The sequence below is a fragment of the Plenodomus lingam genome (genome assembly GCF_022343315.1).
Source record: "Plenodomus lingam strain CAN1 chromosome Unknown contig_19, whole genome shotgun sequence".
Lineage (NCBI taxonomy): Eukaryota > Fungi > Ascomycota > Dothideomycetes > Pleosporales > Leptosphaeriaceae > Plenodomus > Plenodomus lingam.
The window spans coordinates 1745899-1764990 of NW_027093936.1; the positions used below are offsets into that span (position 1 = coordinate 1745899).

General features: G+C 42.4%; 5 protein-coding genes across 5 annotated transcripts; 4 read left to right on the plus strand and 1 right to left on the minus strand.

Annotated features, from left to right (window-relative positions):
- Positions 1-5585: 5585 nt before the first annotated feature.
- Positions 5586-7559, plus strand: IAQ61_004621 (uncharacterized protein; the record flags this gene model as incomplete). Its single annotated transcript, XM_066096433.1, has 8 exons — positions 5586-5623; positions 5714-5788; positions 6019-6283; positions 6372-6566; positions 6622-6952; positions 6977-6984; positions 7035-7374; positions 7411-7559. Coding segments are annotated over 8 exons (1401 nt in total), but the record flags the coding sequence as incomplete, so codon positions are not given.
- Positions 7560-7995: 436 nt separating this feature from the next.
- IAQ61_004622 (uncharacterized protein) lies at positions 7996-9370 on the plus strand. Its single transcript, XM_003839220.2, has 6 exons — positions 7996-8123; positions 8179-8248; positions 8297-8380; positions 8438-8848; positions 8915-9101; positions 9155-9370. Exons 1-6 carry the CDS (start codon positions 8088-8090, stop codon positions 9345-9347), a joined length of 981 nt encoding a protein of 326 aa, XP_003839268.2. The 5' UTR covers positions 7996-8087; the 3' UTR covers positions 9348-9370.
- A 613-nt stretch (positions 9371-9983) lies between these two features.
- Positions 9984-11489, plus strand: IAQ61_004623 (uncharacterized protein; the record flags this gene model as incomplete). Its single annotated transcript, XM_003839221.1, has 2 exons — positions 9984-10046; positions 10104-11489. 2 exons carry the CDS (start codon positions 9984-9986, stop codon positions 11487-11489), a joined length of 1449 nt encoding a protein of 482 aa, XP_003839269.1.
- A 437-nt stretch (positions 11490-11926) lies between these two features.
- IAQ61_004624 (uncharacterized protein) lies at positions 11927-13495 on the minus strand. Its single transcript, XM_003839222.2, has 3 exons — positions 13093-13495; positions 12442-13046; positions 11927-12394 (listed from the first exon to the last, which is right to left on the minus strand). Exons 1-3 carry the CDS (start codon positions 13333-13335, stop codon positions 11998-12000), a joined length of 1245 nt encoding a protein of 414 aa, XP_003839270.2. The 5' UTR covers positions 13336-13495; the 3' UTR covers positions 11927-11997.
- Positions 13496-13829: 334 nt separating this feature from the next.
- On the plus strand, positions 13830-18432 carry IAQ61_004625 (uncharacterized protein; the record flags this gene model as incomplete). Its single annotated transcript, XM_003839223.2, has 3 exons — positions 13830-16035; positions 16087-17895; positions 17950-18432. Exons 1-3 carry the CDS (start codon positions 13855-13857, stop codon positions 18430-18432), a joined length of 4473 nt encoding a protein of 1490 aa, XP_003839271.1. The 5' UTR covers positions 13830-13854.
- Positions 18433-19092: the final 660 nt, after the last annotated feature.

Consider the following 19092-nt stretch of genomic DNA (forward strand, 5'->3'; position numbering starts at 1 on the left):
CTAAACTAGATAGTAATATTAGAGATAAATTTAGGTAACTATATAAAGTGCTAGAGGAGGATAGTAGTAGTAGTATTAAGGAAGTAAGTAAAAGTAAATAAAATAAGTTTAGAATAGGTTAGTAACACGTTATAGGGGCACAATATATACCTTACTTATAGTAATAGTTAAGGACTACTACTTATACTAGCAATTATTAAGTATATAGCTATTCTCCTAGCATACCCTTAATTATATAGCTAAGGGTATAGGTATATAATACTAGTTTAGCAATATAAAGATAGCTCTTACCTAATAAGAGAAGAGGTGCTTATATAGGCTATATAGGTAATATATTAAGAACACGTTCTTAAATTATTCTAATTCTAGTAGGTATAATACTCCTACTAGTCTATCTATCTTAATAGGCCTACAACTTTACTATTCTTTAATAGCTAGCTAGCAAGCTAGTATAAATACTAATACTCTAGGGTAAAAGTGTGTAAGTATCTTAAGAACATATTATAAATATATTCTTATTACGTTATTAATAATATATTATATAATTAGATCTAAACCTTAAAAAGTGTAGTACCTAAGAAAATTCTATAAAGAGAACTATAAATAAGAAGCTATTATTATAGCCTTATTAAGCGCTTCTCTTTAAGGATTTATAAGGACTACTAGGTGTCTTATTATCCTATAATAAGGACTATAGTAAATTAGGTAGGGAGTAAAACTTAAATATATTTAAAACGTGTTAATAATAAGTTAGTAAATTATAGAATAGGCTTACCTATATATTAGCTATTAGAACTATAGCCTAATATCTGCTACTAGGAAAAAATATTATTTTAGTTAGGTACTACTAGAGGTAGACTCTATATATCTATAAGGTCTTCTAACTAGGGAGATATTAAATCTTTCTAGTAGTCCTGCTTTATATTCTATAGTTAAGCTACAGTTAAGCTAGATAAAGAAGTGTGGTAGGTATATTGCAACCTATTCCTAACACATTCCTAATATATTCTAGGCGTTAATTATCTATAAGGGCAAGGATCTCTATTTAAAATCCTATATAAAGTTACCTTCTAAGTAATTATACTAATAGATATAGTAGTAATACCTTTTTTTACTATTATTTCTTTTACTATATATATATATATACCTCCTCCTCCCTTAATACTATCTAATAGTAATATTAAGGAAGTAGTAAAGGTATTATAGCCTATGCTTACTCTATAGCTTATATAATATAAGTTATTTGTAACCTATTATAAATATATTCCTAACTTATTATAGCCTAGTTCCTAAACTTAACCTAGCTCTAAACCTATCTCTAACTTAAAGGTTTCTATTCTATTAAAGAAATATATATTAGCTTTATAAATAAAGATAAAATCTTGCGTATTATAAAGCGTAAAAAGCTTCTATAGTTCCTATTTAAGAGTAGCCTTAGAGGAGTACACTATAAGTAGAGGATAAAGTATTAGAATCCTAAAACTATACGTAGTATAAGAGAACAGGTTTAGAACATGTTGCTAACACGTTACTATAGGCGTATATATAGCAAATCTTTATATTAAGCTTAGGTAACTTAATTATTTACCTTTTTAAAGAGTAGGTATTAATTCTATTAGATTAAGATATATTCTAGATAGATATATTATATAAGAGGTTATATAGGGTATAAGTAGAGATTCTAATAGTAATCTTCTACCTATAAGAAAAGAAGTGTACGTATTAAGAATAGGTTTATAATATGTTTCTAACACGTTATAGTTATTATACTTAGCTAAATTATTATAGATAAGGATATAACTAAGATATATTAAGTTACTATTACTAACTTCTTTTAGAAGTATAAAGTACTTATAAAAAGATAAGTGTTATAGAGGTATATTTACTTATAGGGATTCTATAGGACTACTATTAATATATATAATAAGTAGATAATAGGTAAGTTTTATAGCGCACTATAACCTATTTATAACATATTTCTAACTTGTTTCTAGGACTTAGGCGCTATCTCTAGTTAATTAATCCCTATAAGCGTAACTAGCGCTAGTAACTTTAATCTTGTATAAGATTTTATTAAGTATATCTATAAAGAAGTATTTATAAAGTATATAAAAGAGAGCTAGATAATACTACCTCTTTATATCTAAGTAAATTACTATAGGTATTAATAGTAGAGGAATACTTTTAGCTTGCTAACCTCCTCTTATATAAGTAAATATATTCTAAACCTATTCTAAACGTGTTCCTAACTTATTCTTATATAATTAGAACACAAACCCTCTAAAGATACCTAAAACTAGGTAATCTATAAGAAAAACCTAGTAATTACTACTAGGATTGTGCAATACTATAGTAAAATATTAAAAGAGGTATAGGAAAAACTAGAATCTTATTTAAATATAGCTAAGCAAGCAGGCTAGAAAGGATATAAAACTAGTAAGCATATAAGTATTCTTAAGGCCACTTAGAAGTAAGTTTATAACCTATTCTTAACCTATTAGAATTATATAAGTAATATTGTGTAGTGTACACTAGATAGATCTATAGGATATAAAAGAGTTTAAAGCCTAGAGCAAGTTTAGAATACGCTATAACTATAGAACTCCTAATAGGCTTAAGCAAAGGTACCTTAAAAAGCTTTAAAGGGGAGAAAGTAAGTCTTATACTAGTATTATATATATTTACTAATTAAAATATATTTAGAATATATTTAGAACGCGTCCTATAATAATAATAATACTCTAGATAATAATAAAGTAAGTCTTACTATATCTAACTTAACTAAATATATCTTAGTCCTAATAAGAAATAAAAGAGCACGCTTAAAAGCCTAAAGCTAGAGGGCAAGTAGTAGAGTAGTATTAGAAAGAAGTTTACTAGCCCCTTTTCTATCTTCTCTACTACTAGGCTCTTCTCCTCTACTAATAGTAACCTAAAGGTATACTTTACAAAACACGTTTATAATATATTCCTAACTTATTATTAGTCTATAACTATAAACTTTATAATAAAAGGCTCTTCTTAGTAATTAGGCTCTAAAGGAGAGAAAAGAAAAGCTAGAGGTAGATAAGGAAGAACTTATATAGAAAAAGGCACTATTTAAATTATAAAAGGCATAGTTTAAACTTAAGAAAGAGATAGCTACTTTTTATATAAGGTAGGGTTAGTCTATAAATATAGTAACTAGTTCCTAACTAGTTCTTAATATATTCTAGTCTATTATATAAGTATATATAAGTAGATAAATATATATTCTTTCTTCTTCTCTTTCTTCTTCTTTCTTCTTACACTCTATAAGAACTTTTTATATTTAAGAGTTTAATACTATTTTACTATCTATCTTTCCTAATATTATTAGATATAACTAGTTAATATAGTCTATAAAGATCTTTTAAAGTTAGTATATAATAGAATATATTAGGAATATATTATAAACTTATTCTAATACTAAGTAGGATTTATACTAGTAATATATTAAGCTTAAGTTACTTCTATCTAATACTAGGGTATTCTCTCCTATAATATCCTACCTAAATAATAAGTGTATAGTATTTCCTAGCAAGCTTTTCTACTAGGCTATTTAGGCTAGATTAGGGGTATAGGAACTTTGTAGAGTATATATACATGTAAGTTAGAACACGTTTATAATATATTAATAACTATTTTAGTATTGCTTCTCTAATAGAGGCAATCTTATCTACTACCTTAAGAGGTATTATCCTAAGGTTTAAATAGCCCTAGTAAACTATAGTAGAACTATAATATAAGGTATTATAGAAGCAAGGATCTTCTATAGGAGCTTAATAGTAAATACTTAAGAATATATTCTAAACACGTTAATAATACGTTCTCTACTAGTAGAGTAGACTATACTAAGTACCTCCTCTAAGGTTTAAGAACCCTCTAAGATAGCTAGTCTATAATAAGAAGTAGTAGCTAGAGTAGAGGCTAAAGAGGAAGTAGAGAGTAAAGAAGAGGAGTAAATAGTTACTCCCCTTTATACTATAAATAATATTTAGTAAAAGTAGTAAAAAGGAGATATAAGTCTAGTCTCTTAAAACATGTTTAGAATATATTAATAATATATTATAGCTAGACACCTATAAATACTAGATTCTTCTTTAATCTAAGGGACTACTAGAGCTTTATAATACCTATAAAAGTAAAAAGAAAAAGTTATATAGTATTAAAGGACCCTATAAAAGTAAATAGTACTTTACTTTTAGTAGATAGAAAAAAAAAGAGAAGAGTAGAGAGTTTATTTTAGTAATTACTACTACCCCTTTAGGTTATATGCTATTATATATTATTTATTAGAACTTATTCTTAATATATTCTTAATATATTCCTACTTATTACTATTATTATCTCCCTCCCCCTCTCTAGTATCTTCTCTATCCTCCCTATCCTCCCTAGGCTCTATAAAAGTATACTGCAAGTAGAACTAAGTAGTATTCTAGCAGGAATTAGCAAGGTCTATACTAGTATTAAAGTAATAGTCTTAAAATATATTAGGAATAGGTTAATAATATATTATAAATAACTTACTATAGCTAGGATAATTATAAGCATAGATAGTATAAGGAACCTAATAACCTTAAATCCTTAGTAGGGTAGATATAGTAATAAAGTTAAGCTATAACAAGTTAGTAACGTGTTTTTAATAGGTTCTTATAGGCTATACCTTATTACTATTATAGCTAGTATAAGTCTTCTTCTAAATTATATTTAGGAGGGTATTAGTATTTATAAGGGGGCCTATAGTAGCTACTAGCTAGGCTTAGAGAACTTCTATAAAATATATTAGTAATAAGTTTTAAATATATTCTAAATAACTTATAGTAAGGAGTGTTCTAGTAATTATATATAACCTTTATATAGAAGTCTATATATATTAGTATAATAAGTTAAGAATAGGTTAATAATATATTTACTCTTTGCCTTATAGACCTCTATTATAGAGGGCTAGCTAGTCTTCTTAACCTTACTAACCTTATAGTAGGCTATATTAAGCCTATAATCTTTTTTAGTATAAGTATATAAAGTGCCCCTAGTACCTAGAATAGCCTAAGAATATTAGAACCTATTCTTACTCTATATAAGGTGCCCTTATTATTAATCTTAGTATAGTAGTAGCGCTCTCTACTCTCTATCTTAACTACCCTATTAAGGCTAACTATAGGCTATGCCCTAATATTATCTAGGATATAGCTAAGGGTAAGGTACTATTAATAGTACTTCTATAACCTATTAAGAATATATTCTAAACATGTTTTAATCTACTTATATAGGATATAAGGGATATATTAGTAATAGGTATAGTAGTAGTAGCTTATAGTATTATTAGTATAGAATATATTTAGAATAGGTTTAGAACATGTTATAAAATCTTATAGCATAATATTTAGTTAACCTTGCTTAGCTAGCTAGTAGAGCTTGGCATGGCCTAACCCTATGCCAAATACGAGTTCACGCAGCGCTAATTCCATGGTCATATGAACTGCGCCCTCCCCCAGTGGCTTCTGACGGTCGATGCAAAGCGAAAGCTGCGTGACGATGCCATTCAGAAATATCTCGATGGCCAGAATTTGCGGTCTGAGGTCCGACATCGAGCCCCCGATGCGTAAGCGTAATTGACCACTGCACAGTCGGCCCATCTCAACGAGTTTGTGAAACGAAATGGCCATGTTGAGCATCTAGCAACGATCGATAGCGTGGGAGACGTCGTACAAGCCATTGCTTCGAGCGTGGTGACTGCGTCGCAGTTGCTACGCGCCTACATCCACCAGTATGCCCATCTTGGTAAAATTCAATAATCAAACCATTATCACGCCACATTTTTCAGCGCGATCGATGCTCACAAGCGGGTATGTTTTCCCTTCTACTGTACCTACCATTAAACTCCACCGATGGCCCAGGGGCTACAGATCGCTAACCCATGGATCCTAGACGAATTGACACGTACTATGCCCAATTGGATACTCGCGAAAATCCGTAGTATAGCTGAGGCTTCTATAGCTTCACAGAGATTCTCTTCGACCACGCAATCAAGCAGGCAAAAGAGCTTGACGAATATCATGCGAAAAGTGGCCGTCTAATAGGACCCTTGCATGGTGTTCCCATCACCCTGAAGGACCAATTCAATGTCAAAGGCTACGATAGCACCTTGAGCTATGTTGGACGCGCCTTTAAGCCTGCAGCACATGGTTCACTCATTGTGTCCATCCTCAAACGGATGGGTGCTATCCCTATCGCAAAATCAAATCTGCCGCAATGTATAATGGTAAGTCATTCAAGTACAGTTCAGTTAGTCTAGACTATACCTAGACCCTACAGAAATTTTAAAGATACACAAGCATTGATCGGAGCAGTGGTGTGAAACAGAGAGCCCCGTGTGGGGCCTCACCGTACATCCGAGGCGACCCGATTACACGGCTGGTGGATCAACGGGCGGAGAGGGAGCCATGTTCTCGTTAGGGGGTACCCTATGTGGTTGGGGCACCGACATTGGAGGCAGCATCCGCATACCCTCACACGTGAACGGCGTGTATGGTCTGAAACCAAGCGTACGCGTCTCACCGAGAGGAAGTTGGGGTCACGAATCCAGCTAATAGTAAGCAGAGCACACGACTCCCCTATCAAGGCGTTTCTGTCTCGACCGACGGTCAAGAGCATGTACCGTCGGTCATCGGACCCATGAGCCGAGATATCGACTCGCTCATAGTAGTTACCAAGGCGGTACTTGACGTAGAGCAGTGGTCCTTGGACCCAAAGTGTTCGCCAATACCATGGAGGGCTGAGTCATTTGAGGATGTACAATCACGGCCTCTGGTCATTGCCGTTCTGAGAGATGACGGCGTTGTCAGAGTCCATCCTCCAATCGAGCGAGTGTTAGAGGAGACACTGATACGGCTGCGTGACGCAGGCCACGAGATCATCTCCTGCAGGCCTGGTAGCCTACACTAAGAATGCATAGACATTATGGTATGCCAGGAGTGTTTTGCAGACAGTTCTCCACGCTAATAAATACAAAGGACCAGTACTACACAGCCGATGGCTGGGAGGACATTCGCAGGGACGTGGAAGCTGAGGGAGAACCCTACATCCCACATGTCGAAGCTCTCGTGAACAGAGGTAAAGCGATTTCAGTCTACCAATACTGGCAACTTAGCAAGCAAAAACTAGCGGCCCAGGAACGCTTCCTCAATCTTTGGAACTCCACAAAATCAAATCGCACTGGGAAGCAAATCGACATTCTCCTCACACCTGTGATGTCACATACTGCGGTGCCACATCGCAAATGCAGGTGGATGGGGTATACCCAAGGTCTTCAACATTGTGGACTACCCCGCCGTCGTTTTACCGGGGGGGCATGTGTCGAAAGAACTTGATAGCGAGGCTATTGAAAAGATGGGAGCGTACAAGCCGCGCAATGCACTGGACAAGTGAAACTGGGACTTGTTCGACATCGATGCCATGGATGGCTTACCGATCGGTCTGCAAGTCGTCTCTCGCAGATTGAACGAGGAGACTGCTCTGGGCGCCGCGAAATCTATTGACATGATACTGTAGAGCGTAAAAGAAAAATCTCCAAAGTAGCGTTGGGTATGACTCTACGGAAATATCTGCGAAATGGGGGGCGGTAGTTAGGATAAAGAGTAATGTGGCAGACGCCTAGGATGGAAATCCGACTAAACCTGCCAATGGTATCATGGCTATGGCTACCACATATTATCTCTAGCCTGCAACTCTCCATTTGGTATCTTACCCTGCTAGCTTGTATGTACTATCATACTTACTACTAAGTGTGTCGTATTATCTATAACACTTTTACAAGCTGGCGAGCCGTCGGCCAATGACGATCATTTAGATCCAAGCCCCCACCTTAGGTAGCTCTTATCCTGTGGCACAGCTTCAACGGATCCAACATGGGCGGGGTATCTAAGCTGTTTGCTACCGCAGTTTCAGTGCATATTACACTTCGAGGTGAGCTTTCTTGACTATCCATTCTTTGTTGGTTATTCATTCTCGTCGGACGATCTCGTGTAGCTCCCTTTTGTAGTGTAGAATAATTCCAATTGATCATCATGGGCAAGAAGAAGGTGCTGGTAAGCTATGGCGTAGTACGTTGATTAGAATTGTCCATTCCAATTCATTGATACTGAAGTCATAATCTAGGACATTGATGCTGTAGCAGGATGGCTTGGTTCATATGGCGGTGAAGACTCGACAAGTGACATTAGTAGAGGTACGCTTCACACACATATATTATAGCCTTGTCGCTAATCAAACCAAGGCCTATGGGCTGGTACGGTAGGAACGCAGCGTCTGCTGAGACTGTTTGACAAGTATAAGATTAAGGCTACATGGTTCATCCCTGGTACGCACTAGACTCACAGCCGGTGACCAGAACCTGATGGCTGATGTAGATTTTTAGGTCACTCTCTCGACACCTTTCCCGAAGACTGCGCCGCCGTTCGTGATGCAGGCCATGAAATTGGTCTACATGGATATTCGCACGAGAATCCTGTCGATATGTCCTTCGAGCAGCAACGGGACGTCCTTGACAAAACCTACAAGCAGCTCACCGAGTTCTGTGGCAAGCCTCCCCGCGGCTCCGTCGCCCCTTGGTGGGAAACCTCGAAAGAGGGATGCGATTTACTATTGAGCTATGGTATTGAGTACGACCACTCTATGTCGCATGAAGACCACAAGTGCTATTGGCTGCGAACGGGAGACGAGTGGACAAAAATTGACTACAAGAAGAAGGCGAGTGAGTGGATGAAGCCGTTAGTCAAGGGACAGATGACAGGTTTAGTCGAAATCCCTGGATCGTGGTACATTGATGGTGAGTTTCTTTGCCAGGACAGCAGCGATTACCCATAATTTGCCACTACTTACAGAATATGTGCAGACTTACCACCAATGATGTTCATTAAGAACAGCAAGAATTCGCATGGTTGGGTGAACCCAAGGGATGTGGAGCAGATATGGATGGATCACTTTGATTACTTCTACAGGGAGTATGATGAGTTTGTATTCCCTATGACGATTCACCCGGATGTCAGTGGGAGACCGCATGTGCTACTGATGCATGAGAGGTGCGTTAACTGTACACAGGCAGTAGTAGTGCCATTTGAGTTAACAAGCACAGGGTTATCGAACACATCAACAAGCACGAAGGTGTTGAGTGGGTAACGATGGAGCAGATGGCGAACGACTTTAAGAAGAATAACCCTGTACCACAAGGTGCTAAGATGCCAGCACCTCCTGGGGAGATTCTGAAATTGCAGAAGGAAGGCAAGGCGTATTCATTAGTGGATTACAATGGCCCAATACCTGCGTAGAGCTACTGGAATGACATTGTGACCTCTTCCACATATTCCATTGTCTGCAGATATAACATACAATTAATCTGAATGCCCCGCATAACGCATCTACGTGACAGAAACTCTTCTTCAGTAAAATACTTTTGGAAAGGAATCTCGGAGCTAAAGGGTGAAAGAAGTTGAACCATTCCCAGACCTCGGGGAATGATGCTGCGGGAGCTACCGGTAACTTACTAGTATGGTCTAGGTAGTAGTCAACCCCCTCATCTATGTAACACTACCACATCACACATCTCCCCCACTCTTGCATCTCAAGCACAAACAGCCTGCCAAAGCCAGCATACAGTACCATCTAGCTAACCAATCATACCGTCTCCCATTTTATCACTCGCATTCCGGGTATATCTCACTGCATAGCTAGGCGCGAAAACGCCACTGGATGCATCCGTTGCGTCAGGAGGCTGTCAATGGCTATTATGCGTCTTATGTTCAATAGGGGTTGGGGAATCTGGCAAGTGTGTATATGTGATGAGCCCATCACTGCATCTTTTCCTGTGCTTTTCTATGACCCGTATTGAGGATTATTAACTTAACACTTCTATTACTTCTGAACTTGGAAAATTGATAGTGTTGAAGGCGCAATACAGTGACATCATGGTGCCTCCTAAACCTCATATCATGCAGAAGCAGCACCGAGCTGCGTCGTGTCAGCTTGATGTAAGTCTCTTTTCTGAATCCTTTTGCTCGTTCCGCAACGAAGTCTAATAACCACAGGTTATAATAGTCGGCGCAGGTCTTGGTGGCCTAGCAGCAGCTATATCTATCCTACTTGCTGGCCATAATGTCCATATCCTAGAATCTACACCAGAGATCGGCGAGATTGGCGCTGGGATTCAATGTTTACCCAATGCCTCACGCGTACTGATATCATTGGGTCTAGAAGAACTTTTATCACAGCATGCTACGCAACCTCAACTGTGCAATATGTTGGGTTGGAAGGGTAACAAGATCAGTGACATGGATTTCCACGCTTACGAAAAAGAGTGTGGGACACCATTCTGGGACTTCCACAGGGCCAATTTGCATATGGGGCTACTCGAACGGGCAGTCGAACTAGGAGCGAAGTTGACGACAAAGGCAAAGGTGGTAGACGTGGACTACGAGAAAAGCCTGCAAATTGGCTCCACACTGGCCATAGCAGTATGCGCAGACGGAGCACGATACAAAGCAGACCTTGTTGTTGGTGCAGACGGCATCAATTCTAAATGTCGAGAGATTTTGCTGGGTCGCGACGACCCACCACTCCTCACAGGAGACCTAGCATACCGCCTATTACTCAACACCTCAGACATGCTTAAAGACCCCGACCTTCGTGGTTTCATCGAAGACCCTCAAGTCAACTATTGGATTGGTCCCGACGCACACGCCGTAAACTACGTTCTCCGCGGCGGCAAGCTCTTTAACATGGTCCTCCTAGTGCCCGACGACATGCCCGCCGGGGCCAACACTCTTGCGGGTAATGTAGAAGAAATGCGCGCCCTTTACAAAAACTGGGACCCCAGAATCTCCAAGCTCCTCGCACTCTGCCAATCTGTAGCAAAGTGGCGCCTCATGATTCGTCCAGGCCTGGATCCGACGTGGTCTCATGAAAGCGCAGCCTTCACCATCCTCGGGGACGCTGCACATGCTACACTACCGTACCTTGCATCAGGTGCTGGCATGAGTCTTGAAGATGGCCATATTCTGGGTCTTTGCCTCGCTCGCATCACGTCCAAATCCACGGCTGAGAAACGCCGCGCACTTACCGTATACGAGCGCTGTCGGCGCGAACGCACTGAGCGCGTTGTTAGTCGGGGAAATCGGCAACAGTACTTGTATCACCTTCATGACGGATCTGAGCAGCGGGAGCGCGACCGCATGCTACGTGCGTTTGGGGAATTCAATGGAAAGGGCAGGGTAAGTCCGGAGCAATATGAAGAAAAGGGGTTGAGGGTTGAAGAGGATCCGCTCGCATGGCGGTGGGGCGGGGTGGCAAATTGGCTTTTGACGTATGTTTGTGAAGAGGATGTTGAAATGAGGTGGATGGAAGTGGATGCAGAGGCACGAGCGCAGGAGCGCAAGGAAATGGCGAAGAAACCAGAGATTAGAGCTCTACTCTGAGAATATATAGGTGGTCGTCGAATGGATTGCACCGCGTGACGTAACAGATTCACAGTTCTCTTGACAGCATAGTCTGAATGTTCGGGTTACAAGATAATGGTAGGTCGCAAATATCATTTTTTCTCGAAGAGACAGGCAAGAAATTGTGGACACGCAATGTAAGCAGTCATTTTGCAATTAAAATGTCATACGCAACCTATTTCTTATGACCATAATTGGCTATCTTCGCAACTTGGCCTGAGCACATTCGATCCCTCAATTGCCTTCGCCAATGCATATTGATTATTAGAATTAGACTCCACAATAGGAGATTTACAAGTTTCCGCACAATCCAATACCCAGGCACAATGTGTAACTACGCTTGACATATAATTCATCTGTACGACTGCCTCAGTAACCATCAAGGTATCTGTTATATCTGCAGTCTTTTAAAGTGTCTAGTCTCTATACTATATCTCTACTGACATGTCTGCATAGCACCATCAATGCATCAAAGCCTACCAGGCAGTCACACAGAGCCAGTCTCCTGGTAGAAAGGGTAGTCAGTATACCCTTTCTGAGGCGGATTCGCACCGTAGAAGGTGTTGCGATCATACTGATTTAGCTCGAGACCCTCAGCCAGCCGTTTGGGTAGATCTGGATTTGCGATGAACCACCGACCAAAGACGATGAGATCCGCGTCACCAGATTCGACCTTGGGCGCAGCGTTTTCCCTGTTGAAGCCGCCTGCAGCCAAAAAACTCACACCGCCCTTCTGGAGAATCTTTCGGAAAATTGCAAGAGTGTTGCCCTCGCCTTTGACGGTCGCCTCGGCCTCGACGCCTTTGCCCCCTTTCAATGTGTACGCTGCAAGCGCGTCCATCTTAGCCTGCTCGTCTAGGACTTCGTCGAAACGTGGCTCAACCCTAGAGATTGTCAGCCCCAGTCATTTCGATAAATGAACTTGACTGACATATGTACATAGACAGGCCTCTCGTGCTCTGGTAACGACACGATCTTGTCGCAGAGGTATGCCCAATGTGCATTAGGATTACTATCCTTCGTATTCTGGAAGTAGTTGTATGGGCTCAGGCGAATACCAACACGATCACCTCCAATGGCTTTTGAGCATGCCTGGATGACCTCAAGAGGGAATCGACAACGGTTCTCGATCGAACCGCCATATTGATCCATTCTCGTATTCACATTGTCATGCAAGAACTGATCGAGAAGATAACCATTCGCTCCGTGAATTTCAATACCGTCAAAGCCAGCCTCAACTGCCTTCTTCGCTGCCTCGGCCCATGTCTTTGTCCAGTGCTGAATTTCTTCCACACTAAGAGGCTTGGGTGGGTGGTCCGCACAGGCAACGCCATCAAGCCACTTGCCTTCCATCGGAACGACGCTGGAGCTCACTGTTGGTGCACCAGCGCGGAAAGATGGTGGTGAGGCACGGCCGGTATGCCACAATTGGCAGAAAATATACCCACCTTTGGCATGGACGGCATCCGTCACCTTCTTCCAGTCCGCAATTTGCGACTTTGAGAACATGCCCGGTACTCCCGGGTAGCCGCTGGCCTGAATAAATGAGTCTTGGTTCACAGCAAGGTCCAAATAGACTCACATAATGGGCTATGTCGGTGGCTTCCGTGAGCTGCAGACCGCCCTTGGAGGCCCGCTGGCTGTAATACTCTCCGTGCAGTGCGTTCGGAACGAAGATACCATCACTTTCTTTGACCGCTCGCATCCGCGTCAAAGGTGCTTGAACAATACGATGCTCAAGATTCAGAGGTCCCAATTTAAGAGGTGAGAAGAGCGCAGTATCTTCAAGTGGCTGGAAGCCAGCATGGCTATCGGCTTTTAGCATAGTTGAGAATGTCCCTAGTATGATTGTAGGCTGGTCGTATTTAGGTGGAGGACCTCAGATCAAGACGACCTGTGCCAAAATGTCGATAAATAAAACATCTTGGGTCAGGATTTCTTGATGTATATGCACTGGTGCTAGCCCTGACCATAGTAGATTCCAAAAACTCCATGATCGTTTGTGAGAGGTGTTGTTTGTAAAGTGGGGGAGGGCCAGAACAAGGTTTGCATTAGTAACGCCTACCCTTGAACGCCCCGCCCATACCGGTAGTGCTTCTCTCTTCTCCGATCCAAAAGTGGGATGCCTGCTGCGGTAACACGATCCTGTGAGGCGAACTTGGAAATCATCATGTCTTGTGTCCAATCATCGATGGCATTACGTGAGGAAGCTCAGCATCATGACTGGTATTGAGGGGTCGGCTGTTAACCATTGCCGGTAACATCCCGAAACAAGAATATATTCAGCCTTGGAGCATTTTGTACCCGAAACTACAAAAGTTGTTGGAACCAGACAATCGTTGTCATGTCTCTTCCGATTCCTCCCAGTTCAGCGGCTTCGGGGCCACCCCGGCAGCTTTCCGCCGCCGAGGCACTTACTCCTCTTATCGAATCAACATACACGTCCCCGGACATCACATGCTATGTCAATGGGAAGAGGACAATCATCAGTAATCCGAATCCACACTGGACCTTGCTGGACTACATTCGTGCACAGCCAAATCTGAAAGGCACAAAATTAGGATGCGGAGAGGGCGGTTGCGGTGCTTGCACGGTTGTACTCCAAGTGCCAGATCTCGAGACCGAGAAGAGACGGATCAAGCATTTGTCAGTGAATGCATGCTTGTTCCCACTGGTTGGAGTCGATGGAAAGCATGTAATAACCACAGAGGGTTTGGGTAATGTGGCTCGACCGCATCCACTGCAAGAGAGGATAGCGAAACTGCATGGAAGTCAATGTGGCTTCTGCACACCAGGAATAGTCATGTCACTGTACGCAACGATACGGAATGCGTACGATCCAGATACCAGGAAGTTCCACTTGAGTGCTCGGGATATCGAAATGGAAGGCCATCTTGATGGAAACTTATGTCGTTGCACAGGTTATAAATCCATCCTCCAAGCTGCAAAGACATTTGTAACGGAAGACCTCAAAGGGCAGCTTGATGAGAAGGATGAGCCGACAACCATAGGCAATCAGCAGATTGAAAAAGAAATTATAGAATTCATTCAAGAAGGCTGTGCAGGCCCCTCCAAAGACTCTTGTGGACGGCCAGGGGGGTGCTGTCGTAATACGCCATCCGATAGTAGCTCGAGTGAGAGTCGATCGGACGCATCCTCACCACCAACAGAGCCATCGGCGGCGTTCGAGAATGAACACATTCCCACAATCATCGATGCGAAAAAGGAAAGTTACCCAGATTCGGAGTTCAGTGGGGCAGAATATTCTAAGCCACTGAAGAGTAAAGAGCATGATGCGGCGGCCGAAGTCAAGACTTCGACGTCCAACTCACAAGCACCAGCTGCATCATCAGTCAAGGGCGTACCAAAAGTCGAGTTTCAGGAGTACATTCCGGAGACAGAGTTGATTTTTCCTCCTGCGCTATGGAAATACGAGCCACAAGCATTATGCTATGGGGATGAGAAGAAAATTTGGTTCCGACCTACAAAGGTTGAGCATTTGGTAGAGCTGAAAGATGCTTATCCTTCCGCGAAACTCGTTAGCGGCGCTTCAGAAGTTCAAGTGGAAGTCCGTTTCAAAGATTCTAATTTTGCTGTCTGCGTCTATATTTCGGATATTGCAGAACTCAAGCAGACGAAGGTGCCTTCGGAGGCGGCCTTGGAAAGTGCAAAAGAATTGGTCATCGCAGCAAACACTCCCCTTACCGAGCTGGAACAGATTTGCAAGCAGGTCTATACAAAACTCGGTAAGCGAGCTATGGTTCTGGAGGCTCTCCGCAAACAGCTACGATACTTCGCCGGTCGACAAATTCGTAATGTGGCTTCTCTGGCTGGCAATATCGCAACAGCTTCACCAATATCAGATGCTAACCCCGTATTACTTGCGGCGGGGGCAATTCTGGAAGCGATAAGTAAGAAAGACGGGATCTTTCATATACCAATGTCGAAGTTCTTCGTCGCGTATCGGACAACTTCTTTACCGGTCGATGCTTCGCTATATCGTATTCGAATACCCCTCGCGCCATTTGGTTGTCGAGAGGTACTGAAAGCGTACAAACAAGCGAAACGAAAAGATGATGACATAGCTATCGTTACAGCTGCCTTCCGTGTGCGACTCACTACAGAAAATACGGCCGAAGAGGTGTCAATCGTGTTTGGAGGAATGGCGCCCATGACAAAAGAGTCTCCAAAGACCCAAAGTGCTCTGATAGGGAAGCCGTGGTTTCACTCAGAGACATTGGAGGCTGCAATCACAGCTCTCCTTGAAGACTATGACCTTTCTTATGGAGTACCTGGTGGTATGGCAGATTACCGCAAGACGCTCACACTTTCACTATTCTTCCGCTTCTGGCATGAGTCGGCCGCAGAGCTCGGTCTCGGTAATGTCGACAGACAGATAATTGATGAGATCCACCGAGAAATCTCTAATGGCGTCAGAGACGACTATAATCCTTACGAGCAGCGAGTGGTCGGAAAGCAAGTGGCGCACCTTTCAGCATTGAAGCAATGTACAGGTGAAGCGGAAGTATGCATTGTTTACTGAATTTTTGTAGAACATATACTGACCACCGAATAGTATATCGACGATATGCCAAAGTTGGATCGGGAGTTATTTGGAAGGTTGGTAATGTCCAAAAAGGCACACGCGAAGATATTGAACGTCGATTGGAAGCCCGCACTTCAAATGCCTGGAGTCGTCGGCTACATTGACAAAAACAGTATACCTGCGACCGTAAATATTTGGGGCTCTATTAAAAAAGACGAACCGTTCTTTGCCGAAGACAAGGTACTTTCGCATGGCCAAGTCATTGGCATGGTATATGCGGAGACCGCTTTGCAGGCGCAAGCAGCAGCAAGAGTAGTGAAGGTCGAATATGAAGAGCTCACTCCTATTCTCACCATCGACGAGGCCATCGCTGCCAATAGCTTCTACGCGCATGGAAAATTTCTTCGCAAAGGTCTCGCGATCGATGACAAAATGTCAGATGCTTTTGCCCAATGTGACAGAATTTTCGAGGGCGTGAGTAGGTTAGGTGGTCAAGAGCATTTTTACCTTGAGACAAATGCCGCGCTCTCGATACCCTCAGGCGAAGACGGCGCGATGGAGGTCTGGTCCTCAACGCAGAATACCATGGAAACACAAGAATTTGTCAGTGCAGTGCTCGGAGTACCCAGCAATCGCGTGAATGCTCGAGTCAAACGAATGGGTGGTGGCTTTGGCGGGAAAGAGTCTCGCAGTATACCCTTCGCAGTCTACACCGCAATCGCTGCGCGGAAGGAGAGACGACCAGTGCGGATCATGCTCAATCGCGATGAAGATATGATACTAAGTGGCCAGAGACATCCATTTCAAGCAAGATGGAAAGTCGGAGTATCAAAAGAAGGCAAGCTTATTGCTCTTGAGGCTGATGTGTATAACAATGCCGGCTTCTCTCAAGATATGAGTGGCGCGGTTATGGATCGTTGTCTTACCCACTTTGACAACTCCTACGAATGCCCGAATGTCTTCCTGCGTGGCCACGTCTGTCGAGCAAATATTCACAGTAATACTGCGTATCGAGGCTTTGGTGCACCACAGGGCATGTACTTCTCAGAAACAATCATGTACAACATCGCTGAAGGTCTGGGTATGGACGTCGACGAGCTACGATGGAAGAACCTCTATCAACCCGGAGAGCGCACACCCTTCTTCCAGCAGATTGATGATGATTGGCATATTCCCATGCTACTCCAGCAATTAAAAAAGTCTGCCGATTACGGTACGCGGAAAGCAGCGGTCGCGGAATTCAACTCACAGAACCGATGGCGTAAGCGTGGCATCTGTATCGTCCCATCGAAATTTGGACTGAGCTTCGCCACTGCATTGCATCTCAATCAAGCGGGGGCTTACATCAAGATTTATCACGATGGCAGTGTCTTATTACACCACGGAGGTACAGAAATGGGCCAAGGGCTCTACACCAAGATGTGTCAAATTGCTGCACAAGAACTAGGTACATCACTAGACGCTATATACACTCAGGACAGCCAGACGTACCAAGTCGCAAACGCATCACCAACAGCCGCATCCTCCGGCTCTGATCTCAACGGTATGGCGGTGAAGAACGCTTGCGATCAGATAAATGAACGGCTGAAGCCGTATCGTGAGAAGCTTGGACAAGATGCACCGCTCAAGGATCTCGCCCATGCAGCATACATCGATCGCGTTAATCTCGCTGCGAACGGGTTTTGGAAGATGCCCAGAATTGGGTACGTTTGGGGTAATACGAATCTGGAGACGGTAAAACCCATGTATTACTACTGGACACAAGGCGCATGCTGTTCTGAGGTAGAACTCGATCTCCTCACAGGCGACCACACTGTGTTACGCACAGACATCATGATGGTAATCAACTCCTTCTAATCTACTAATGTACACCCCTAACTGACCCAATCTTAGGACGTGGGTAACTCGATCAATCCCGCTATAGACTACGGCCAAATCGAAGGCGCCTTCATCCAAGGCCAAGGCATGTTCACAACCGAAGAATCCCTCTGGACACGCTCAGGCCAACTCTATACACGCGGCCCGGGAACCTACAAGATCCCCGGCTTCAGCGACATTCCGCAGGTCTTCAACGCCAGTCTTCTTCGCCACGACAATGAGGGTAATCCGCTGTCTTGGAACCACCTAAGAAGTGTACAGAGTAGCAAGGGTATTGGCGAGCCGCCGCTGTTCATGGGTAGTACGGTGTTCTTTGCGCTGAGGGAGGCAGTCAAAGCGGCAAGACTGATGAATGGGAAGAGTGTTACTGATGGGTGGGCATTGCATAGTCCGGCGACAAGCGAGAGGTTGAGATTGGCGGTTGGGGATGAGCTTGTGGAGCGCGCGAGAACGGTCAGGGAGGAGGGGGAGATGGGCTTCTTGATTGCTGTTGCATAAAGGGTGGAGTTGGAATCAGAGACACTGTATGAACTTTACATTGTTACAACTCTGTTACGAGGAATTTGCTCCCCCTGCGCCACTTATCTGGATTATAGCTGCAGTTTGGTTCGAATGTGTTGCGTTGCTATTAAATCTAAGTATTGTACAAGAGTGACAGTCTGTCTCATGCAGTCCTGAATTATGACTGATGATTGGGGTGTGGTGTGTCGAAACAAATGTCTGATAAGCTTCTATTCTAGATCTTACCGGTACATGCAAAACAATATGTACTCCCAACATCAAAGCATCCATACGGCACCTCTGTATACACTACAGTAAAAAATTGTTTACTGTAGAATGGTACGCTAGGGGTTTACTATACAGGTGTAAACTGCCCTTATATATACCTATAAATAGGTTTAAAGTAGTAGTTTACTTTTATTAAAGTAGTAGTTTACTTTTGTAGTAGGGGTTTAAATTAAGTATAAAAAGAAGTTTTATTTCTATTATACGCTATAATACTTAACTAAGACTAAAAGGGGTAGAGAAGATTAGCTTCACGCTATACGCACATATAACATAATAATGAGTTATAATATTTTTACTAATAGGAGGTGGTGATAGAGGTGGTGGAGGTAGTGGAGGTGGTGATAGAGGTGGTGGAGGTGGTAGAGATAG

Excerpts from the sequence above, each read along its gene's own strand:
- IAQ61_004622 (XM_003839220.2), top strand. The coding sequence starts at position 8,088 with ATGGGCAAGAAGAAGGTGCTGGTAAGCTATGGCGTA. Across the intron at positions 8,381-8,437 it reads GGCTACATGGTTCATCCCTG|GTCACTCTCTCGACACCTTT; the intron begins GTACGCACTAGA and ends GTAGATTTTTAG. Across the intron at positions 9,102-9,154 it reads GTGCTACTGATGCATGAGAG|GGTTATCGAACACATCAACA; the intron begins GTGCGTTAACTG and ends TAACAAGCACAG.
- IAQ61_004624 (XM_003839222.2), bottom strand. The coding sequence starts at position 13,335 with ATGCTAAAAGCCGATAGCCATGCTGGCTTCCAGCCACTTGAAGATACT. Across the intron at positions 13,047-13,092 it reads CCACCGACATAGCCCATTAT|GCCAGCGGCTACCCGGGAGT; the intron begins GTGAGTCTATTT and ends TCATTTATTCAG. Across the intron at positions 12,395-12,441 it reads AGGCCTGTCTATGTACATAT|GGTTGAGCCACGTTTCGACG; the intron begins GTCAGTCAAGTT and ends GACAATCTCTAG.